We start from the raw sequence: 26504 nt of genomic DNA, 5'->3' as shown, positions 1-26504 counted from the left end.
TCATTTATTAGGTACTGTTCTAGATGCTGAAGATAAGGCCATGACTTAAACAAGCAATAATCCATGCCCTCAAGAAGCATATTTTTCTAGTGGGAGGAGACAGAAATAAACAAAAGAAATAAGTAAAGTAAATATCAGTTGATCCTGAGAACCTAAGGAGTAAAATATGTAAGAGTAAGTAAAAAGAGGGTTCTGAATTTTCATTACTCATGGTTCTCTGGAGAAACAAAAACAACAGGGTATACACACACACACATAGATAACATTAAGAGACTCGTTACAGGAATTGACTCACATGATCATGAGGATTGGCAAGTCCGAATTCCATAGGGTAGGTCACAAATGGGGAAACTGGTGAAAATGACATTGAATTCCCCAGGAGAAGACTACTTCAAGTAGAGAGACAAAGTCTTCTGACTGCTGATATCCTGAGCCTTTAAGACCTCCAAGTGATTGAATGAGAAGACTCCTCTCATTGCTGAAGTTAATCCCCTTTATTTATTGTAGATGCAATCAGCCATAGATGCAATCAACTGATTAATGATTTAGATTCACTTATGAAACATCCTCACACTACCAACACAGCGCAATGATGACCAACTGAACCCTGTAGCTTAATCATGTTAATACATGAAATTAACCATCATTAATGGGATGCTCAAGCAGTCCTCTCTAAGCCAGAGCATGTAGGTAGGGAGGAAGCAATCCACACGGATACGTAGGGATAAATTTTGCAGACAGACAGAAGGAAAAGTGCACTACTTCTGAGCCAGGAGCATGGCAGGTGTGTTGGAGAAACAGCAAGAAGATCAGCATGATTTCAGTGGAATGAATAAGAAAGGGAGAGTGATCCAAGAGGTAAAATGGTGTCAAATCATGGAAGCCTCTGGAGGCTTGGGAAAGGTCTGGCCTTTACCCTAGGTGAGCTGAGCAGCCATTATAAGGGCTTAAACAGAAAAGACATTGGGAAGACATTGTCTTGACTATTCTAACAGTATTATTCTCACTGTTATATTGAAAACAGATTCAAGTTGGGGCAAGAACAGAAATAGAAGAGTAGATAGGAAGTTATTGCAAATCATCTATTCAAGATATGATGATGAAAAAAAAAAAAGATATGATGATGGTTTTGACCAGGATGGAAGTGAGGAAGTGGTGAGAAATGGTTACATTCAGAACTGACTTTGAAAGGAAGATCAGCAGGATTTGCAGAAGGGTATGGGGAATGAAACAAAAGAATGATTCCACAGTTTTTGCTCTGAGCAGATGTGCGAATGGACTTACTTACTATGTGGGAAGAACAATCCTGTAGGGGTTGAGCTTAGATTGGAACATGTTAATTCTGAGATGCTGTTAAACACCCAAGTGGATTTGCATCCAGCATTCAAGAGAGAAGTGCAAAGTGAAGATTTAGTTTGTGAGTCATCAGCATGTAGATATGATTGAGCCAGCGTATAGACATCCATGACTCCAGATGAGCTCACCCGAGTATAGATATAAAAGGGAAGTGGTCCAAAGATGGAGTCCTGGGAAACTCCAAAATTTAGGGGGGAAAGGGGGCAACCAGAGATGAAGGAAGAACACCAGGAATGTTGGTGTCCTGAAAGCCTTTCAAATGATTTAAATGGAGCAAACACTTTAGTTAGCGTAACAGAACCTCCAGATTCCCATAACTATCTTTCAAAACAACATGGTGTATTTATGATTATATCTTAACGTGGGTGTTGAAAAGCACCCAGATACCCTAGTGGGATGTATTACACAAGATGTAGTGAGCAAGGAGTGGAAGACGCTGTAAGCAGTTGCACAAAAGCCTCTGAACAACTTCCTTAGACTAGAACTATCGAGATTTTCCCCAGAATTCGTTCTAAGAAGCTATGTGAAACTTCGCCAGAGATGGGGAAGCCATTAATAACTACATGGGAAGCCCACAACATAGACATAAAATGACAGAATTCTCTCACTTTTGTGAAAATAATGAGGCAATATTGCCAGTTAAAATGGAGTCCCTATATCACTTGCACAGTTCAATAATTCCTGTAAATTCCAAACTACCCTTGAACCCTATGATATACATATATATGTATCCTACTATTATTTTATTTCTGTAAGATATCAAGTATTTGAAGGATGGAATAAGAAATCTTACTCAGCTTTGTAATTGTCAGGTAACATAGCACAGAGTAGATATCTAAAATCTTCTGTTGAATATATAAATATATAAATGATTGAAAGTTTTGCCTGCAGTGAGGAACAGAAGGAAGATACAATGTATTTTCAAGGAAATCAGAAAGAAAGAATGAAGGTCTGGGTGATCTAATCTGAGGATATAATACGGTGCAGACAATGGAAGCATCTATTTAGGAAACAATTGACATAACCCCACCATAGCTAAGAATACTTTCTTCCAATTCTAAGTAGCCACCATATTTTAACCTAAAATATTGTTACCTTCTTTATGTTTCCAAATAAGCATAATCACTAAATGCATTGTTGTTCCATTAATACAAGAATGACCCTGTTTGCAAAAATGACAGTAAGAGACATATCAGAATCCTCATTTAAGTTTCTTACGGAAGATGGAGTCCTTTGTTGTCCCTATATATAAAAGTGTCAATGTGATTAAAAAAAAACTGATTTTGTATTTACTATGCATAACCACAAATAAGGCTCAATATTTATCTTTAAAGAGCTCACAGTTTGTGAAAGAAAAATTAGAAGTGAAGCTTGTGAAACCCCCTATGACAGGTATGTATATAATAAAAGGGATCAATGAGGTCTGTAAAGAACCAGAAAGTCTCATTCTTTGAAGATGACATTGAAATTGGGCCTTGAATGATTTGTTTTCCAGCAGAAAGAAGAGTCTGAGTAAGTGGATAGAGGAAAGTTTCTGGTGTTGAAGAGACAATGAGTAGTATGGTGAAAAAGCTAGAAGAAGAGAGGGAGAAGAAGGACAGAGAATGGAGACAGGAGTAAAAAGAATCATTTTCCTATTTGTGACAGAGATAATAAATTGGAAAATGTTCAGTATATGGGTTTACATTTGCTGTAGTGTTGCTACTCAACTATAGTGAATAAGTGAAGTGAAGAATCACACTGTGCTCTGTAAAAGTACCCAGACTAAGTCACTGTTTTTCTTAAGTGTTAAAAATTTACACTTTTCAGATACCTAAATACTCCAGGCCTGTAGAAATCCAGAAAAGAATCTACTTTTCAATGTGATTCACATTCCAAGTCAAAATCTACGTGGGCAAAACGACTAGGATGGAAGATCATATGATAAGCTGAAATATAGAGGAGTGATGAGTAGATAATAAGAGGAAGTCTGAGTAGAAACGAAACTTCAAAAAAGAGAAACTAATAAAAATATACTGAACACTTGCTAAATTTATAATTGTAGATATTCAAAACATTCAATGTTAAGTTTTCCAGTTAAGGATAAGCAAAATTAAGAGACATTTTACTGTAATACTCCAACATTCAATAATTGAGACTTTTTCAGATGGCACGGATTTTGTTTCTAAGATTTTGTCATTTTTGTAACATTTTATTGGTTTTCTGTACTAATAAAAATGAAATATGATAACGCTTAAAAAGGACGGGGACCTAATGTATACTATACTGAATCTTACACCTCCTTTTTGCAAGGTTAAATATTAGATTGGACATAATATGCATTTTTTGTTCTAAGTTAATGAAATATATAATGCTACCTATAATGCTCCCTAAAATGAGTTCAAACATATGCACATTTATATGATATTATTTATGCAAACTGATTTGAATGAATAAAATAAAGTGCAAGGGCAAGGATTGAGGATAGGCCAGGAGGGTGTTATTGTGCCCTAGGGTTGTCCTTGCTTGGTGAAAATCTAGGTAAGGACCTTGATCAAGTTATGGCAAAGCCATATCTGCCTCCTCAGGTGTTTAGGAGACATTGTACTTCCTATACTGGTATGAAGAATCATCTTTCTCATTCTTTGACCCCTCTGCAATAATTTCACTCCATCTTGATCATTCTTCCCCTGTGATTCAACATTGGGCCTTATTCAGAGAATGCACAGAGTAGACATTTAATAAATACTGTATGTATGACATTGAAGTAAGTTTCTTGTAGCAATGTCCACTTAATCATAGATAGAAATAATTGGTGTTTTCCATTGTCTCAGTTAATAAAAACCTACTAATTAACGGCCAAGATCAAAGATAAGCGAATGCATAGTGTTTGGTTAACCTTTGCACCTCAACTCTTACAAATTGAAATGTATGTTTACCAAACAACAAAATGCATGTTTATTCATAAATGTGTTTTTTCCAGTTATGCTGATTATATAACTATGCAATAAAAATGAAATATTTTGTCAACTAAGTACAAAAAAGAAAAAAATAAGTTCCTATGAAAGAAAGCTCTTCCTTTGGGAAAGATTTGCTTAAAGGTGACACACATATAATGTCGTGATATAGATATGAATGAGACAGCTTGCCTCAGATTGTTTCACAATTGTCTTTTAATACATGTACCTATTTAAAGAAACTGAACTGGGCATTTATAGAAGAGTCATTAGACTAGTGGATGAAAGCAGTACTGTGTGGAATCCCAATCAGAGAAAAAGCCTTGGCCATAAGTCAAAAGATTAGCTTTTTATTTCAAATAAAAATTTTAGATACATATAAATGATATTTTGTGGTTCTCCACTGTGGACAACATTCTCATTTGTCCAATTGCTACTAGATCAAATAAAATTAAATTAGATGGCTTTTATTGTACTAACTTAGGACAATGCAAGCATTGAGTAATATAAAATGCATGTTTAAATGATTTTAATTTAACTTCAAAATCTATGACTATAATTTCTCTTAATATTCATTTAATTGCTGTACAAAAATCTCCTTGGAATTATAGCCTACAGTACTGCTAGAGAGCAAAAAACAATGATCCAGAAGAAATCTCTTTATTCCTGTCACTCAGGCTTAGGAAAAGAAGGTAGATCACCTAGTCTTCCTTCTCTATGCAAAGCCAGGAAATCTCCTTTCCAGCAAAATGTTAATAAGTTTGCATCAAGCAAATAATTGACTCACTAGACACAACTAAAGAAAAAGACTTGAAACTAATACTCTGTAGGCAAAGATCAAAGAAAGATCTTGCAAATGGAAAGAAAAATTGAATGAACAAGTCAATATTTCTTGGAAAAATAAGCAAGCTTTCAAAAGCGATATGACTTTTTTTTACAAATAAAACCAACAACCATTATAGTCTCCAATTTCATATGCAAGAGGAGAAATTGGTGAGATGATAAATCTTCAGTTTCCTCATATTAACTTAACTTGTTTTTCTGGATTCCACCCTTGGACTTTCCTTGGGTCCAGCCGTCTGGCCCAGTCAGACCAGTTTAGAACAAATAGCTGTGTTAGGAACTCACTGTTGACATAATAATCTGAGTCATGTAGTGATTCCTAAAAGGATAAATGGATCCCTCACTTCCAAGACTTTACAGAAACCTCCCAGTTTCTTGCAGGTCACCATGGCCAGCCAGTCTCAAGGGATCCATCAGCTCCTTCAGGCAGAAAAAAGGGCCAAGGACAAGCTAGAGGAAGCCAAAAAGCGTAAGTCTCCAGCCTTTCTGATCTGGGAGGGGTCTGTCTTAAATGTCCTTTAACTGGAGGAGGTGGTGCAGTGGAATGAGCATGGATTTGGGGCCCAGGCAGACCTTGGTTCACACCCTGGTTCTACCATATTCACCATGAGATAAGGACCAGTTCCTTAAAACTACTGAACCGTTATGTTCCTCCTCACTATAGTGGGTTTAAACTTGCCTAATTAAGATTCTCTGAAGAGGGTATGTGCTGAGTAAAAAGATCACAGACAGTGAAGTTATGGAGACATGAGCTTAAACCTTGGCTCTGCAACTTCCTTAAGATTCTTATACCTCAGTTTTCTCAATATTGTGCACTGGCTAAGAGATAGACAGCTTCCAGATTGAATCCAAATTCTGCCACTTACCAGTGAGCAACCTTGAGCAAGTTCTTTACCCTCTGTAAGTATCCATTTTCTTTTCTATAAAATTGTGAAAATAGCACTTAATATCTCATTCTCCTTCATCTCTTGAGGAAATTTTGATTTCCAATATTTTAAAATATTTCCTTTTTTTCTAATTTTGTAACTTTCTTTTTATTTAGTCATATCTGCAATCACTTATACATAGAACGTTCTCAATAAACTTCAGTTCCATTTCTATTCTCTTTGATAGTCTTGACCATGAGAATTAGGTATTGTTAATATTATTTCCATTTCAAACTGAGATTTCCCAAAGTAATATACAAAGCACAGACATAAAAGGGCAAATGGTATGATCTCACCAATATAAAATAATTAGAATAAGCAAACTTATAGGGTCAGAAACTAGAATATAGACTTCCAGGGGACAGAGTGAGGTTAGAGAATAGGGAGTTGATGCTTAAAATGTACAGAGTTTCTGTGAGAGAAGATGGAAAAGTTTTGGTATCGGATAGTAATAATGGTAGCATAACATTGTGAATGTAATTAGCAACACTGAATTATATATTTGAATTTGGTTAAAAGGAAGAAATTTTAGGTTTTATCTATGGTACTAGATAATTTTTTTAAAAACCTATGGAGCTGCACAACACAAACAGTGACATAAGTTAAGCAATGAACTATGGTTAATAGTACAATTATAAAATGTTCTTCCATCAGTTGTTTGAAATGTATGATACCAATACAGCGTGATAGGTGGAAACCCTGCTTTTATGAAAAATTTTTCTGTAAACCCACAATTTCTATACATAAATACATACGATGAACAATAGATGATATAGTGTCAAGTGTTCTATGCTTATCTGCTTTACTCTCCACAATGACCCTTTTTATAAAGGGGGAAATGATGCTGAAGATAAATTATATAACTTGTCCAAAGTCACACCAAGCTAAATTATAGAAACTGAATTTTAGGGGTCTACCTGGTTCCTAAGCCAAGATTTTAACCACTATACTTTGCAAAATTCATATAATTTTAGAAACAAAAATTCCATGACATTATATATGATGCCCAATGGATGGAGGTGGCTAAAAATGTACACTGACTGAGAAACAGAATGGAAAACTGTGGTGTATACATAAGATCAAATATTGTGTTGCTGCAGAAAGAGATGAAGTATGAGGCATGCAACAATGTGAATGAAACTGGGGGACATTATGTGATGCAAAATAAGCCAGAAACAAAAAAGCAAATATTGTGTGGTCTCATTTAGAAAATACTTATAAGAAAATGAAGGCCTAGATTGTAAGCTCTAGTGCAGCCACACTCCAGAGCTGTAATTGTTATTTCTAGATTTTGAGAGACTGTGCTATATATGTATAACCTGGTATTTCTCTGGAACTTTGGTGTTTTAGTTTGCTAAAGCTGTCAGAATGCAATATACCAGAAATGAAATAGCTTTTAAAAAGGGAAATTTATTAAGTTGCTAGTTTACAGTTCTAAGGCCATGGAAAAGTCTAAATTAAGGCATCAGCAAGGGAGTACCTTTACTCAAGAAAGTCTGTTACTATCTGGAACACATCTGTCAGCTAGGAAGGCAAGCGTCTTCAACGGCTTCCCCGGGGGTGTTTTCTTTCATCTCCAAAGGTCTCTGGCTGCGTGGGCTCTGATGACATTGAAAATTTTTCCAAAATGGTTCCCTCTTAAAGGGTTCCAGTAAGCAACCCCACTTTGAATAGCTGAAGACACATCTCTATGGAAACCACCTAATCAAAAGTTCCTACCGCAATTGGGTGTGTCACATCTCCATGGAAATAATCAAAAAGATCCCACCCAGCAATAATGAATGAGGATTTAAGAGCATGTCTTTTCTGGGGTACACAATTTCAAACTGACTCATTGTACTCTCTGGACCCCATAGAGACATGTTCTTTCCAAAGGCAAAATACATTCGTTCTATCACAATATCACAAGTCAGTAACAATATAGAGTCAGAAACAGTACAAAATCTCATCAAAGTCAACTACAGGCATCATCTGTCCTTAAGGCAAAATTCTTCTCTGTCTCTGGACCTGCAAAACTCAGAATAATGTATCTGCTGCCGATATACAGAGGAGGGTTTGTAATTCTCTTACAAATTAATATAATTTCCAGATACATCCCAGAATATGCTGAGCAGATCATTAAAAAGTATTGGCAAAGACCCTCAAGGGATGGGAGAAAAAATATGGACCTGTTAAACTTTACTACAGGGAAACCCCTGATACTGTTTCATACATTAAGGACTCCCAGATCAAAATAATCCAAGCCCTTAATCTTGAGGTTTGCTCTTGTGAAGCTTATTTTATGTTTAAGAGTTACTTCCAGAGGACCTCTTTCATTGCTCAGATATGGCCTCTTTCTCTCTAAGCCCGATTCTGCAAGTAAAATCATTAACCTCCCTACTATGTGGGACTTGACATCCAAGAGTGAAGTTTCCCTGGAAAAGTGGGATATGACTCCCAGGGATGAACCTGACCCTGGTACTGTGGAACCAACAATGCCTTCATTACCAAAGAGGGAAAAGAATTGTAACAAATAAGCTATCAGTGGCTGAGGGAGTTCAAATTGAGTTGAGAGGCTACTCTGGAGGTTAGTCTTATGCAAACTTCAGCTAGATATTGCTATTATTATGGCTTGCCAAACCCCAATCAGAACCATTCCTGCCAACCCTTAAGGACACCTAGGGCTTTATCTGAGCTTCTACAAAGTTTCCATGCAGTATGACTACTTTTCAGAAACCTACAACTGCTAGGTGGGTTCTTAGGCCCAATAAGTCCTAAAACCCAGCTTCTCCAGAACATCAATTAGTTCCATCCCATTATCCCACATTACTGACAGCCCTTTCCAACATGAAAAAGTTAAAACAGGCATAGCCCAAATACTCCTAAAGATTGGGAGAAAGATCAAAGGAGAAGGTGGAGTTATAATAGAGAATTTAGGATTTAACAAATGGGTATGACAACTGAATGTTGATGTTTCTTTTAGTCTCCAGTGTCTTGGAGTTGCTAGAAGGGAAAACCTAAACTAATGGAACTGCAACCCATACCAAACTCTGAAATCTGTTCTGCAACTAATTGTGGTGTGCTTTGAAATGTCTTGCTTTTTTGTATGTATGTTATTTTTTGCATAAAAAACCCTACCATGTAGTAGATCTACAACTCAGATTCAGATTCCCTAAGGCCAAAGCCTATGTTTTTTGCCACGATCCCTTTCCACATCACATCATTATTTAATCTATAATAATTTGATTATTTAATCTATAATAATTTCTGATTATTCTGCCTATGCAATTAGATTCACAATCCAGCAAACTATCTTGCCCCCAACAGTGGGGTTCAGGAAATCAAAACTCAAAACTCAATTTTTATTTTCTACAAAACCACGCCAGTGACTGCAAGGTGATTTGAGTAGAAAGTAATATTTCAGAAAACAAAGCAGTCAAGTAAGTGTATGCTCATTGAAACAGTAAAAATATTCCCTTACTTTTTGTCTAATTTCTTTAGCCACATTTAAAACTTCCAGAACAGTAAACCATTTTTAAAATGTGACAATTATATTATCTTTGCTTCCTCATTGTGAAAGAAACAAATGACAATATCAAGTACATGTGTAATCAACATTACTGTATGTTTCAAACAATTTTTACCAGCAATCTCTCCTTTTCTAAAGTTATTGGAAAATAAGAAAAAATCATGCAAGTTGCTTGGTGTGAACTACCAAGGACAACATAGCTTCAAATTTTATAATAAAGACATAAGCCAAATTTATTTTCTTTTCCTTTTATGAATATATTGTGCTTGAGCAATCTTTCCTCAGAAGTATTATCTATAGTCAAAATGATCACTTTACTTGCCAGTAACTTAAAGTAATTGCATACTTTTTTCCTTGGTCTCTCACGTCTTTCATGAATAATTAAACACTCCATCAGCCAGATAGAGTAAATATCCAGGCTCTTAAAAACATTTTGTAAAATATTGTGACTTTCAACAGCTAACCTCTGTACTGAGTTTTACAGAAAATATCAGCCTTTTCCTGTTTGCCTCAGAAAGCACAAGCTTTGAGGCAGTTTTCACTAAATAAAAGCTATTTTTCTACAAAACTATCAGCAGATAGCAGTTTATAGTTGCAACTTAAATAACACTCCTATTATGTTTACATCATAGATATTCTATAGCCAAATAGGAATATAACCTTCTGCAGCCTAGTGTTTTGTAGCTTCCTTCATATTTCTCTAGTTTGTATTTCATTTATGGATTTGATCAAAAGTATTTATTGGGTACCTACTAATTTCAAGCCGCTTGGATGAGTATATACTAAGGAGTGGACCTAGATCCTTACTTAAGGAACTCCAGGGTAAGATAAGAAATCTACATAAAAAAGGAATAATGACACAACAGGCACAGATAGCCATCATTGTCATAAACCCATATATTTTCATTTTGCATTTTTCCATAAAGTGATTCATTAGAAAACCTCATATGTTAAATCAGAATAGACATTAAAAACTAGTACCAATGAATCAAATATTGAACACCATGGTAGGAAGTCTGCAATTACTTTCTCCTTCTTAAATGCATTTATTTGAAAATATCTCAGAAACTGTATACAGAGCCTTTGTTAAAGCAGGACTTCTGAATATATATGAAAGAAAGAAAAGTGGGGGAAGGAGGACAGAGCAATTCATGCTAGTCATTTTAGAAAAATACAAGACTAATATGGTGACAGCCAAAACTCAGTAAAATTTTCCCATTTATTATAATTATTTATACATTATGCTGCAAAAAAAATATTAATAACAGACCCCGGTGAGCTGTTACATAACGCACTATGTGGTATACATGTTTTGCCTTAAAGGGTATAGATAAGAGATTATGGATTTGATGTTTCAGGAGCTCTCCTGAAAGCTGTTAAGTGTGTAGAAATGGAATATGCAGGTTCCTGTTCTTAAGACAGAGTGACAGAGAGGAATAACATTGAAAGGAGGAGTGGGCAGGATAGTGAACACGGTCACGTCATCAAACAGAGCTGTAGTTCTGTAGCAGTTGTATGGCTCGTGCCCTGCTAGACTGAGCTATGGCAGTCCCAGCCCAGGCACTAATGCGGTGACATTTGGAGAGTTGCTTTGGTTCCCCATTTAGGTATTAGCTGCTGTATAAGAGCTAGATATATTACTTAACTCCAGCATATGCGTATATATTACTAATTGCATATGTATTTGTATATGTTATATATCAGTGTTTAACCTCTTCCTCACTGAGGATTGGAAAGATGTCTCTTGCCCTCCAGAGGCTATGGGTTAACTCTTGGTAATAGACCTCTGTATCATTTGTTTCATCCCAAATGTAGGTCATCGCTTTGATGGTCACACTGACTTTTGCTTTATCAGATTTCTTCTTTCCCTGGGTCTCGTGTTGATTAACTGGGGTCTTGGAATCCTTTCACGTTGGGCCCATGCTTCTTACAGTGTGTTTCTGCCTTAGTTGTCATAATCACTAGTTTATTCCTTCTTTTATCTCTGCTTTTTCCTCTTTATCCCTTTGCATTGGACTCAAGGAAGTTGCCTATATCCCCTGTATCTATGTCTTCTCATTCCGCTTTCTACTGAACCCACTTTTGTCCCTACAACTTCACCTCAACTGCTCTTTCAATTGCTCTGTCACCAATATTGCTAAACCCAATGCTAATGCAATCTTGTCAAAATTGGATCCCTCTTTCATCTTTAAAACATTTCCTTAGTTTGATTTTGGGACATCACTCTCATGGTTTTTATCCTGCCTTACTATCTGTTTGTCATTTTCATAGTCCCTAATGTTGGGGTCCCAGTTTGGGCCTTGTGTCTTCCTTGCCTACAATTACCTCCTCGGTTATCCCATTCAATCCCATGGCCTTAAGTTCCAGCTACAAGTTTATGACTCCCCACACTGATATTTCTAACGATCTCCTGATTCATATAAACATCAGCCTTCCCAGCATGATAACTTGGATGCTTAATACATGTCCTGGCTAAACTGTATTCTTCATTCCTGCCCTGTCTCAGATTTGGATTCCTCATTGATTGACCTCTATCTCATTCAGTTCTACCTCATAATACATGACTTCTCCTTCCTCAACTCCACTGCTCCTTTACAATTTCTCATCAACATTAGCCTGAATGATTGCAAAAGCTTTCAGACTGATCTCCTTGCTTCTTCCCTTGCCCCTACAGTTTTTTCTCACTACAAAAACCAGAGAAATACTTTGAAATCATAAGTAGCATCACGTCACACCTTTGCTAAATTCCTCATGGTTTTAGCACCCCAGACCAAAATCCTTACCATACCCTGTGAAATCTACATGACCTGGCCCCACTGCCCCCTCTCTGATGACATCTCCTAACATTAGGCACCCTCTTTTTGCTCCAGGCATGCTACAATTGTTTTTGCTTTCCTTCAGTATGCCATATACCCTCCTGTCACTGGCCTTGACACTTGCTCTTCCTTTTGCCTGGAATATTCTTCCTCCTCAAATATGTGCATGACATTTTTTTTTCACTTCCTTCAGGTCTATGCTTATGTGCCACTTTATGTGAGAGGGCTTCTGTTGGGGATTGAATTTCATACTCTAGAAAACCATGTTCTTAATCAGAATGCATTCCACGGGTATAAACCCATTATAAACAAGATCTTTTGAAGATGTTACTTCAATTAAGGTGTGGCCCAATAGATCAGGTTGGACTTTAATCTGAAGTACTGGAGTCCTTTTTAAACTGAGTGAAATTTAGACAGAGAGGGAGGGAAAATCATGGGAGAAGCAAGGAGCTGGCGGTCAACTGCACAGAAAAGAAAGGAGAGGGTACACATATGTGATAGAAAGGCCAGAGACCAAAGATTGCTTGCAACCAGCCCAAGGATGCCAGTCTCCAGGGACAAGGCATGGCCTTGCCAACACCTGGATTTTGGACTTCTAGCCTCAAAACTATGTACCAATAAATCTGGTTGTTTAAACTAACCCATTGTATGGTCTTTGCTTTAATAGCCAGGAAATTAATACACCTTCTCTGACCTATCTAAATTAGCACCCATCATCACTCCCTGTCCTTTATGCTCCTTTACTCTTCTTCATAGTACTTATCACCCTTGTCATGCTATATACTTATTGTCTGCTTTCTCCTTCTAGCTCTTCCTCCTAGAATGTAAGCTCTATGAAAGCAAAGGCTTGGTCTGTTTGTGGTTTTCACTCGTGTCCACAGGTCTAGAACAGTGTCTGGTACAGAGTAGACATCCAGGAATATTGGCTGATTAAACGCCTCATCTTATTTTTCTATAGCATTTAATACTGTGAGCCACATCCTTCTTGGAACATTCTTTTCTCTTATTTGGTGTCCCCTACTTTTCTGATCACTACTTTCTTCCTGGACTTCTCTTCTTTTTCTCATCCTTTGAAAGTTGGTAATTGCCAAGCTTTTGACCTTAGCACTCTTTTCTCCTTGTTCTATAAAATTTCCCTTGAATTTAGTTCAAACCCCATTGCCATAACTACCAAATACTTAAACCAAAACAAATGACACCCAAATCTCTATCTCCATTTCAGATCTTTCTCCTACTTTCTAAACCTGTCTATCCAGCTTCCCACTGAAATTCTCAACCTGGATGTTGTCAGAGAAGCCTACAGAGGCTTCTCTAGTGACAGCCTGAGGACTTTCCCCTCCACTCATGCCTTACTTGCTGCCCTTTTTCTTACAAAAGACCTCCAAGAATTAGGCCTGTTTTCCTAAAAATGTTTTTTTTAATAACCATTGTTAAGCACTTCATCTACTTTCTTTCTGGTTCTTCTAATGACTTTTTGCAGTAGATTATTTTATCTATTTTATAGGTGAGAAAACTGAGGCTCAGAAATGCTACATAGTTTATGAAAGATCACAAAACTGCCAGTTTCTTACAGAAGTGGTGCCTAGTACCACTGATGCTCTTTTTTTTTTTTTTACATGGGCAGGCACTGGGAATCGAACCCGGGTCCTCGGGCAAGCATTCTTGTCTGCTGAGCCACCGTGGCCCACCCACTGATGCTCTTTTGAGATGATAAATGGAAGCCCACCTTCCCAATCAGAAAAAGCTCCAAATACCAGTTTAGCAATCCAAGCCACAGGATAGGTTTTTCTGTGCCTCACGGAGTCATTTATATGTTGGGACACTCAATTCACTCGGCCTCTTTAAGCCAGGAAAGTTCTGTCTTCTGTCTCCTCTGTCTCCCACACAGAATTCTGTTTTAACCTGCCCAAATTCAATTTCTACTCCTTTCCCCCTCAAATTACATGAAAATCTCTCCAACTGCTCACAAATCATCCTATGGAATATATCTCAATAATGTCTTGTTGGCTGTAGAACACGTCTGATAAGAAGCCATGGCTCAATGGCTTTATTCGAGGTAGAACTGTTTACTGAATCCAAAAAATATCTTAGAAAGTACCTTCTTGCATTTTTATAATTCCCAGAATGGACTGTCCCTCTCCATTATTGTGCTGGCTAATAAATTGATTGAGGTTAGTGGTCATCTCCTCCAGAGCCTTGCCTGACCTCTCCTGGTAGCTCTCTCTGGTCCACCACTCCACATATCTGGGTCTATTTCTTTATATTTCTGATTTACCCTGTCAACATAAGGCATTACATAACTAGTGGAGGAGGTGAGAGAAGCACACTTCTTTAGAATTTTAGTAGTAGATGTCTCCATAAATCTTCTGGGTTTTTTTTTTTTTTTTTTTTTTTACTGTCATAGACAAATAAAACTAAGACTTATTTTTCATTAGTTCCACTTAATTTGGTATATGCATCACAATTTGTGAATTATATAATTTCCTCTTAGAAGCTGTAATAAAGCATGTACACGTTCCCAAAATAGATGTATTTTTGCTTATTGAAGGCAAGGATCATTTCACATGTACTTTGCTGTCCTCTGTCCTCTATGCACAGTGTATGGAAGGTATTCAATAAATTTGAATAAATAATGGATAGATAAATGAAAACTGTCCTTTCTCACTTTACTCTGTCATGCCCACGTTAGCAATATTTAAAATCTAGATGCATAATATGGCCACAATATCTAAAAAAAATCAGAATATCTGTTAAAATAAGCCTTTTTGTCCTTGTAGGAACTTTGGGATTAAATATTAAATTATAGTATTTAGAGTCCAGACCATCTCAAATGGCCACCACTATGTCTTATACAGAAAATACTAAACAGTAAAAATTAAACCTCCTTTTGGTTCACAGCAATCATGTTTTCAATGCTTAAGAAGAAAGGTATAATTTTAAATTTGGACATATTCATATACAGGCACAGAAGCAAGCTTGAGGTTAAAACAAGTGGATATGCTGTGTGCATTTTGTTTCACCTATAGGCGAACAGTGGGCTTTGGACTCATTTCTTCCACTGGATTAAATCAGGTGTAGCACAGCAGCCTCTTACACAGCAGCAGCTGCTGAGTCTATCCAGAAAACTGCTGCACCAACAGCGATTTCCCTGTGGCTCTTCTATTTAATTGAATGAAAATCAGCAGGTGACTGGTGCCGGGACGGGGTAATCACAGACACACTCTGAGCCTGTCACTGTGTGATGGAGCTAATATACAGCCTCTTACTAGAGTGCTTGATTCCGCTCAGGGGTAGGGCACACATCGCTTTTCTTAATTTTTTCTTTTTAATGTGCTACAGAGTTGTATCCTTGAAACCAATATTTTATATACTATGCAATTATGATAGAGTAGTGATGTTTTAGATGCTCCATTTTATAAAATGACTATGTATTCTATGACCTATTATTACTAAGAAAATGCTAATACATCTTAAAATGTATTTTTGTTCCAATGTTAACTCTCAAGCATCAGAAGAGCACTATTTTTCACCAGTCCTTGCACTTTAAAGAGAGTAAAGACAGAGCTAAATATCTGTTCTGAATGAGGTGTACCCAAGGTGTTAGGGATCAAAAGAGACTTTTTGATTTGTAATTCAATGAACCTATCTTTATTCCATGAAATATACGGTGACTAGCAAAGAAATTCATGCATAGCAGGGGAAGAAATTTACAAATAAATAATAGTAGGGGAAGAAATTTAGAAATAATCTCTAAATTTATTGAAGGCTACAAAGGTATATAAAAACATAGATAGGACAGGCCATAGTGGCTCAGCAGGCAGAGTTCTTGCTGACCATGACAGAGACCCCAGTTCGATTCCTGGTGCCTGCCCAGGCAAAAAAAAAAAAAACATAGATAGATGATTAATAGATTAGATAGAAGGATAATATGTGATGAGGATAGATAAAGAGAGATGATAGATAGATAGATGGATAGATAAATAGAAAGGTGGTTAGATGTAATACAGAAGTTAAAGCTTAAGATTTTCTTTAATGCTACTTAATAAGAATATACCTACTTAGCTCAAAGTCCACACAATAGAACAAACAGCTCACAAAAATAATAAACTAAAGTTTAACAGAAATTATCAGAGAAAAGAAAAAAAAATACGAAATGGACAAAAGAATGAAAGCATTTAGTTGAAATTGAAAGACTACAGATTCAGAGAAAAAAAAAAAACCTTTAGTATAATTCAGAATTCTTTTAAAGTTTTAGCGATCACAAAGCATCAGTACCTAATCCCTTTGAAAGTGGTAGGGGGTGGTGGCGTAGCAGCAATTACTATTAGAATATAATCCCCCAAACATATTCTGGCTGTCAAAAAGTCACGTGTTGGGGGTGCAAGGGTACTTCAGCGGTGGAATTCTCGTCTGCCGCATGGGAGACCCGGGTTCGATTCCCAGCCCACGCTCTTCCCCCAAACAAACAAACAAAATAAAACAAAAAAATTCAACAAATGGTGCTGCAATAACGGGAAAAAGAATGCAATGTGACCCCCGCCATAAAGCATACAAAAAAAAAAATTATAAAAAAAGTCATGTGTTTAGCTAATGACCCCCACAGTGCTGTATTGGTCTAAAACTTTCATCCATCTTGCTTACACCTTTGAGCTTAAAAGAAAGAGGGCTTCTCAGCGAAATCTCCTAACCATTAAATACAATTGGTTTTACAACCACTTTCAAGTCCCCCTCAGAGAAAGCTAGTACAAAAAAAATTCTACTTTGATGTAATGTGGGGCTTAATCAGACATTCTATAATCAACAAATGGTAAGGAAAAATCCCAATAAAATGTTTTTAAAAAATTAAAGTCGCTTGATAGAGTCTGAGTTGCAGGTTTCTAATGTCTTTGGAGATCTGCCAGTGTTAAATGGGATCCAGTTGGTGAGAACTGAAGGATTCCTGGCAGCAAATCAGGACAGAAAATCTGACCAAATTATGTCTTTTCAAGTAAATGACAGCTAAAATCTGTTTTCTGGCAGCTACTGCTGTGAAAAAAACGGGCAGATATTTTATTTAAATATGTAAGTGTGAAAGAAAATTGTCATTTTCTTTGACACTTTAGAACATTGAATGTTCTAAAGAATCCAATTGAAAAAATAAGCAGTTTTTGATATGTCTATTGTTTTTTAGTGGCTTACTGTTCCAGAAAAATTCATTAATAATAATATAGACTTCACTCATTTTTTAAAAAATCAAGTTTGAAATTCCATATGTGTTAAAAAGAAATATTACTCCTGTCTATGCCACTGTTAATTCTCAGGAAAAGGGAAGCGATTAAAACAAGCTAAGGAAGAAGCTATGGCAGAAATTGACCAGTATAGAATGCAGAGAGAGAAAGAATTTCGGCTGAAACAATCTAAGGTAAGTCCAAAAGTCAACACTGATTTTTATGCAGCACAGATTATAAAATATTAACACACATCAGATGTAATGTAGAATGTTGGAAAAAAACAAAACCACTGAGATTGAACAGATATGTTTCAAACACAGTATCTATATACATCTTAAACACAATAAAATTACTGATTTTACATTTTACTTTCAATGCATTTTTTATTGTCACATAAAGGGTCAAGCAATAGTATATAAATATATATATGCACAAACTATTTTATATATAAACTTTTTATATAAACTATTTTACATTTGAATATATATAAACAATCATACTCTCAAATACATAAATTGAACAAATTGGCTAAGTGTCATACCTACTACATATTATTGACTAGCTAACACACTTTAATAAGAAGAAAACTTCAGAAAACATTTTCTGTCAACTAATGTTTATCATTAAAATCCATTTAAAGTGTCAGACAAATTATAGAATGATTTGTTAAGTCACATTTTCTTTGGTGGATCCAAAATTTATTTTGGATATTTTTGCAGATTGTTCAAAAGCCATCTGGTATTTCCTCATGATTTCCTATTTGACTGGAAGGTTTCATTTATGAATCTTTCATGAAAAATGTGAAACAATACTTTTTCCTACCCCAGTATTTTTAAATATTTGTGGTTTGCAATTAAAATACGCACAGGAAATTTTCAGTGCTAACTTCCTTCTTTGCATTTTACAGCAAGAACTAAAAGAAGTAGAAATTATTGTACATCATAACTAAAGTTTATCTGATAGTTTCCCTTTGCCACAATAAAAAACATAAACAAAACACTGTGCAGATGCATGACATTGCAAAATTAAGTACAAGCTGTTTGGAAATCTCTTGGTTTGCAATTTTTATTTAATGGTAAATAGATAAGGAGGTCTTATAGAATCAGGTAAATTTAACCCTATGGTAGGAAAAATTAACAGTGGGCTCTTTCTTCAAATAAATAGTCCATCTTAGAATAAAGTAGACCACTCCAAAACAATAAATTTTTTTTATCAATATTTGGAAAAAGAAACCCCAAGTCCACACATGTCATATTTGGCCCACATGAGTTGTCCTTGGCTAACTCTCTAGCCACATTTCCTAACACCCTTATCCCCAGAAATTCTATTCCAGCCAACTAGTCTTCCTGCTCGTCCACAAACAGATGGAGCATGCCACTGCCACTGGCCTTTGTACATAGGATCCTCTCACCCCGGAGTCCTCTTCTTTTAGATCTGTGTGTCTTTCTCTGATCTCTATTCAATTATAAAATATCCCCCAATCACCTTATAAATAAAGGAGAGTAATACCCCATTAGGGTCCATTACTTTTCATTGTAACGCTTACACTACCTGATACAAGATCATATATTTACATTTTTGGCCTTTTACTTCTCTTTCCTTCTAGATTTTAAAGACCAAGAAAACTGGGGGTTTCTTCTCTGTTATTTGCCTAAATGCTAGAACAAAGTCTGGCACATAATAGGAAAGCAATAAATATTTGTTGAAAGAATGAATAACCAAGCATTTTTTTTTCTGTGCCTTTATCGTTCTTGTTGAATCCCTTCATAAGCATGCATAATAAGACCCAAGAAAATACTCATCCTGAGCACCAATCCTGTGTAGGATATTTCTGATATGAATTTTTCTAAGTAAATAGCAAAGCTGAGCATGATCTCGGAAAGTGGTTGTGCTAAATCTCTTGAAATATCCCTCCAGAAGAGTCTTGTAAGATGTGAGTCTGGCTTAGCATATTTGTTCTCTACTCTGGACGATAATTAAAACTCTTCATCACTCTCATAATTAGAGCTTTAAGCCAATTTCACAGCTAGTTGATCAAAAGCTTCCATAGAAAGGTCAACATGTTTGGGCCTCTGCTACCTCAAGCATATTGTAAAACCATTAGCACAGATCTTCTTTCCTTGGCATGACCTCCATATGTCAGGCATGTTGTTATTTCAGTTAAATCTCATCATCACTAATCCAGCGCAACTAGGAGGTCTGGGAGGACACCAAAGAAGCCAATTTTCTGCCTGCTGTGGGTGCTCTGCTTTGCTATTACTTTTTTGTGCTGCTTTTTAGCCCTTGTTAATGTATGTGGGGTTTTTTTCAAGTTGTCTGATTTATCAACAGAAGCAGGTGTTCCGGTGTCGGTTTTAAATCAACAAATACTGTTTTATCAAAGATTTATTTATCCCTTGCTTATCATTGCTACCCAATACAATATCTTCTACCGAAGATATTATGTTGCAGGAAAAGAAATTGGGGCTACTGTGGAAATATTAAATCCATTGTTAATACAAGTGACAGGTAGATGGACCATGAATCTAAACAAAAGACTTGAAAAAGGCTGCCTTGGGCATATTGAAAATTTTTATACCTTTAATTTTTCTTCTTGAATTGATATGGTGAAGCAATCAGAAATTGAGTGTGCCAATCTGTATTTTGCCTATGATGCTAGGACCTGAAGCTTTGCTTTACCTTACGGTGGGACATTTGAACAACTTACAAAATATGTATTTAGTGTTTAAAGCATAAATCCCACCAACATCATTGGTCCTCATACTGCAAGTCTAACAAAAACATGAGTCTCAGCAACGCAGTTTTGAAAATCCGCGTAGAGAAGTCCTTAAATGGCACCCTTTGACCAAATGTATCATTACATGTCACAAAATTAACAACTTCTGATTTATACCGAGTCCAAACATTCAGGCAGCAGGTTTCTGCCCACAAGAGCAACAGAACACAGGTAATGAGTCCTGTGTAATACCTGAAGATCTGATTATTCTATTCCACTCAGTAAACACGTATTGAGTCTCTGCCTTGTGCCAGACACTGTTCAGGACATTTATAATACATCAGTGAACAAGATGACACATCCCTGCCTTTATGGCACTTTTCTTCATTTATTTAAATTCTTTTAAAAATTGCACCAACACTCAGCTTGCGGATACAAAGGTATAGAAAAGCATTTAAAATGATGTATGGTTAATCATTGCCATAGTACCGTCGAGGAAACACTGTAGAAACTCAAATTACTGGGCATCAGATAATCTCAGAAATAATATTGTATTTTTTAATGCTTGATAAGAGACTTTAGGAGTACAGTCTATTTACAAGGGTGTTTCAGTGTTTTTGAAAGTGCAAAATGGATTGGAAAGAGAAAAAGTGCAAGCAGAGCAGTCAGTGAAACATCATAATAACCGATAACATTTACTGAATGCGGGCTCAGTGCTGGGCTCCTGTGCTAAGCATCACCTTTACAGTAAATACCTTCAGAAAATGTTCATGTTGTCTTAGAAAGAGTGCAACTAATATGATAGCTGCCCCATGTTTCACTAGACCTTTACTGTCCGATATGATGGTCTTTTTACATATGACTACCGAGCACCTAAACTATAGCTGGCCCAAGTTAAGATGTCCTCTAGATATAATATACATACAGTACTAGAGCTAAGACTTCAAATTAAGTAATAATTCATATATTTATTATACATTTTCATAATAATATTTTGGATATATTGATTTAAGTAAAATATATTATTAAAACTAATTTCACTTCTTTACATACTTTTTTTTTTTGGCACGGGCAGGCACCGGGAATAGAACCTGGGTGTTCCATATGGCAGGCGAGAACTCTGCCTACGGAGCCACCATGGCCCGCCCTTTACATACTTTTAATGTGGCTTCTGGAAAATTTTAAATTACTTACATGGCCCACTCTGTGCCTCGTATTATATTTCTATTGGGTAGCACCGCTCTACATACTTACACTTACGAATCTGGTTTGCCTTTTTTAACAAGTCCACCAAATGGATGGTGTTATCTCCATTTTAAAAATAAAGACGCTAAACTTAAGATTAACGTTTCCAAAGTCATACAGGGTAGCAGCATTAAAATAGCTTATAAGTAATTCTTTTCATCACTGCTCCAAAGAAAAATAAATAATAGTTCCACAACAGTTTTCTTTTAAATTTTTCTACCGCTTACAACTTTGGATTAAGGGGAAAATCAAATCTGGGTGTCATAGAATGCTGCAAATAATTTAGTTTACTAGAACTAGTTTGATAAGTCATTCTCTCCTATTTTTAAACATTTTAGCAAATGAAATTTAGACCACATGCTTCTGATTATTGTGTACTCATTTATCAAAATGTTATTTTGTAAAAGTTATTTGATGTCTTAGACACTATATTTTCTTGAAATTATTTTCTTTGAACTGGGAAGTCCCTACTGCCTGGACCATAAACGGAAAAGAATTTGAATCCCTTTAGCTCGATCTCCTTTGATTTCAATTCTAAGACCCAGGAAGATCAAGTGGACTCTAGAAATTAGAGTAGATTAGCAACCCGGAAGTAGCAGTCAATCATTAGTGGAGTCTCTTGGATTAAATTAAATGCATACCTACCTTAAACTCTCACAGAGGAGAAAAACAAACAAAAACCAGCTGTCTTGATTTAACAATGCCGTGTTTAAGAAATTATGAGTTTACAAAGGAGATAAAATAGGAATTAATTGTTTGCTTTAGCAAAGGTAGCTTTATAAAAGGTATCATTCCAAGTTCCTTTAAATTGTGAGCTCCTTTGGTGAAATTATATTTTGGTCAAATCATTACTTGACAGAGAAGCTAAGGGCATAGAGCAAGTCTTGGAAAATAATGGGAGTCACTGCCAGCTAAAGAAAAATCAGAAAGAAATATTAAACTTTCTTTAGTTTAATAAACTATTAGTTTAATAGAACTTAGTTACACTTTCTGTAAAATTAAAGTGTAAGTAAACAGATAAGCAAACCTCAATTAAAAGCAAATTTGACTTACACTGAAATTTTCAAGGTTATAATTATTCCCCAAAAGATAGATTTATACATGTAAAAATAGTTTCTATAAGTATTGATGGCTGTATCTTTCTGTAGAACAATTTGCTGATTTAATCAGTTCAGACAATATAACTTAAAAATACACGAACAGTTATTTGCTCTTTAAACCCCGCAAAGATGTATTTAATAGTGTTTTTTGACTTTCTTTTCCAGATTTGTAATTCAAAAATTAAGAAATAGGTAAGATACTGGAATTGAATAGAAACTATTATAAACACATGAAAATGACTTCTGAGCATAAACCTGTACTCAGTTTGTACCTGTGGAGGCCAGCTTAGAAGTGCAAGTACGGTGCCATGACAAACTTCTATTTTTTCTTAAAAGAAAACTTTCTTAAAAGTCTTAAAAGGAACTTCAACAGTCTTACGCATGGTGTTAGTGATCCTGTCTGATCTCTGTGAAAATTCTGGAAAAATAATATATGCGGTGTACACCATAGAACAATCATTGATAAATAGACCAAAATAAATTTACCTTAAAAGACACTGAAACGTTAACAGGCTGTATACTGCAGTGAATTCTGTCTTTTGTTTTGGTAGATAATGGGCTCTCAGAGTAATCTCTCAGAGGAAATAGAAGAGCAAGCACTAGGAAAGATACAAGAACTTAATGGAAGTTACAACAAGTATATGGAAAGTGTGATGAAACAACTTCTGAGTATGGTCTGTGACATGAAACCAGAAATTCATGTGAATTATAGAGCCAACATGTAATCATGCACCCAAGTCTTCAATAAATGGTATATGCTTACCACCTGGTTGCTTAGGCTTTCGTGTTTATTTTAAGAAATCAAAATGTTAAGTTTAAATGTATTAGACAACTACAGATTTCAATGTGACATAAATCACACATAGGTACAGAATGCAAGTTAATTAATTTTAATTCTCCCCTGGTGATAGTTATGTCCTGGACATTTAACTTGGAGAAAGTCAAGAATGCAGAGTATCATACCTTTTGACTTTCGACAGAAAAACATGGCCCCAATGTTGTTGTTTTTCTATATGTCGTCTTCTTTTTATTAATTTAGAAAATGTAGTCTTCATTTTGGTTGTTAAAAGATGATTTTAAAATGATATTATAATCAAGACCTCATACAGATACAAAATGAACATATGTCGAGAATTTTAACTCATAAACGAATGAAGAAATTAGTAAGATTTTACCACTAGTACAAAGAAGAATTCTAAATATCATACAAATATTCATTTTATACTTGTATATAAAATAAATAATGATAAAATGAGCTTATAAATAGATTCCAACTGGCTTATTCCACAGGGGTGACTGAGGAGAGCAATCAACTGTCCATCCAAAAGTTAGAATTAATTTGCATGTCTGTGAACAAAAATCATCTGCATCGCTTTCAGTTACCTACAATTTTCAATGGTAAGTAAAGAATTATTAGCCCAATAACAACCAGATAACAGGGGAATTTGACAGTGTCTGGTCTAGGAAAGATAGTAGGATTGCCAAGTAGTGCTGAATGTCTAAATAAGATTTACTGTCAAAGAAAATGAAACAAATTAATTGCATGCTTTTTTCTGGTGATGGCTAGCTGTTCAGGTGCAGGAAAGAAGTAGGACCATAGTTTGGTTCTACCTTAGACTCATCAACAGAGACCTGGACACAATTTTTGAGTCTTGTTTCCTTCAGCTCTAAAGTTGAACTGGGACCATTCTTTTTAACATGGTTACATTGACCTTAAATTTAAAAGAAATAAGATTATTTGGAGAAAAGCACTGAAAAAAAAAGTAGGAATCTAAATAGAGAAGTTAAAAGTTTAACGATTTGATTTTATCAACTCGAAGAATTATCACTGCTGGTGCTTCTACGTGGTCCTTCCTCTTTGTCCTTCTGTCTTGGTTTGCCTGATGTTGGCAGAGTAGGAAATTACTGATATAATGACTTTCCTCACTCACTTCCGAGAGTGGCCTGAGGAAGCTATTTACTAATGACAAGTGTTAAAACTTATCTCCCATACGATATTAATCGCTCCTTCACTCATTCATTTATTCAACCAGCATTGTCGAGTTTTGTCCTGTCCCATATTTGAGATGGGAACTGAAAATGCTACTATAGCTATTAACCAAATTGATCAATCCTTTATTCTCACTGTAATGGCCTCTGAGTGATCGAGTTCTCACTTCCAGTTTAAGATGAAATGTACCTTGAGTGCACCGGATTTCCCTGTATCCTCGAATCAGTTAAACTTACTGTGGACTCTGTGCAGAGAAAGCATATTTAGATTAATGTTATCAAAGAGGCCGTGTAGCATATTAGTTCAGAGCGTCGTCCCTGGGGCCAGACTACCTGGATTCACATGGCAAAAACCACAAGTTACCAGTTCTGGGACATTTGGGCCTGCTCCTTAACCTCTCTGTGTTTCAGTTCCCTGATGTATAGAATAGAAATAATAATAGCGTTACCACAGGGAGTTACTGTAAGAATTAAATAATGAGGTGCCCACAAAATGCCCAGAATATTACCTACCACATGAGTCATATATAAGTGTTTATAACAATAATAATAATTATTCTTATTATAGTTTAAAAAGAACTAAGCCACATAAGCTGATTTAAGGATAAAATGAATTTGGAAAGTGATGATGAGGTGAGGAGAGGAAGTCATTTTTTTTCTTTAACATGGGCAGGCACCAGGAATCGAACCCTGGCCTCTGGCATGGCAGGAGAGAACTCTGCCTACTGAGCCACGGTGGCTTCAGAAAATCATTTTAATTTATTTTCATAACCAATTAAATAAATCATCTCATACAATCATCTCATTTTTAAAGTAGAGTAACTCTAAATTGCTTACCTTCAGTTAAGTAAAATCCAATGAAACAGAAGCTTAACTGAGCCTGTTCCATGATACCAGCACTTCTAGTGAAAAAGCCATGACAACTGTTGACTTATCATTTTTATTAATGTGTAATCAATTATAAGAACATACGTGCTCCACAGACAAACCCCAAAGATATTTAAATAGAGATTGCCGTGAACACGAGAACCTCACCAATATTCCAAGGACCTGTTTAATAGTAGAATTCACAGTTTGTAGTCACAGTTCAGAAAGATGCTTTCCTAAGCAAAAATGTAATCACCACAAGTGACACCACCAGCACCGAGTGTTCTGTACATGTAGGTCTACAATACAGGCAAGAAACTTTGCACAGTGACATTATCAGTGCCAATGAGGTCTTTGAAACTTGCACAGACCACCACATGTGAAAGGTCTTTTGAAATTGTCTGTGACCACACAGAAAGGAAAGAGGAAACATCAGCAAATATAAACCAACACATACCACCACCCTTAAACCATGAAAAGAGTTAATGTATCTAGTAAAAATTAACTGAAGTAGAGACCTTGCTAGGGTGAGAAAGTCAAAACAAAAGAGTTATGGCAGCATTAGAAAATAAATAATATTATTAAGACCAATTATTTTAATATTATGCTATTCCCTTTATCTGCAATATCCTTTCTTCCCTTTTCTACCAGGCAAATCCCTACTAGTCCTGCAAGGTAGGGTTTATAGGCTTGTCTAGTTTGTGAAATTTTATCCAGTTATTCTGAGAAAGGTGGTCATTATCTCCTCAGTGATTTCGTAGCTCTATTTTAACACTTACCATACTGCATGGCATATAGCCATATTTGTCCTTTCCTTGGACTGAGATTTCCCCAAGAGCAGAAGCTATGTTTGCTCAGTCTTGTCTCCTAAGGCCTAATTCAGTGCTTGGCACATGTATTAGTTAATGATCGATTATATATTTATGACAACCAATGAGCTACCATCATTGCATGTTAATAATAATCAAAATTTGCTGTTGTGATATGAGAAT

General features: G+C 35.9%; 1 protein-coding gene across 1 annotated transcript; it reads left to right on the top strand.

Annotated features, from left to right (window-relative positions):
* The first annotated feature begins 5354 nt into the window (after nucleotides 1-5354).
* On the top strand, nucleotides 5355-24048 carry ATP6V1G3 (ATPase H+ transporting V1 subunit G3). Its single transcript, XM_077155774.1, has 4 exons — nucleotides 5355-5604; nucleotides 17686-17786; nucleotides 23208-23407; nucleotides 23947-24048. The coding sequence occupies exons 1-3, from the start codon at nucleotides 5523-5525 to the stop codon at nucleotides 23379-23381; spliced, it is 357 nt and encodes a 118-aa protein (XP_077011889.1). The 5' UTR covers nucleotides 5355-5522; the 3' UTR covers nucleotides 23382-23407; nucleotides 23947-24048.
* Nucleotides 24049-26504: the final 2456 nt, after the last annotated feature.

The sequence above is a fragment of the Tamandua tetradactyla genome, chromosome 4 (assembly GCF_023851605.1).
Source record: "Tamandua tetradactyla isolate mTamTet1 chromosome 4, mTamTet1.pri, whole genome shotgun sequence".
NCBI lineage: Eukaryota > Metazoa > Chordata > Mammalia > Pilosa > Myrmecophagidae > Tamandua > Tamandua tetradactyla.
This window is presented reverse-complemented; position numbering and strand designations above follow the sequence as displayed.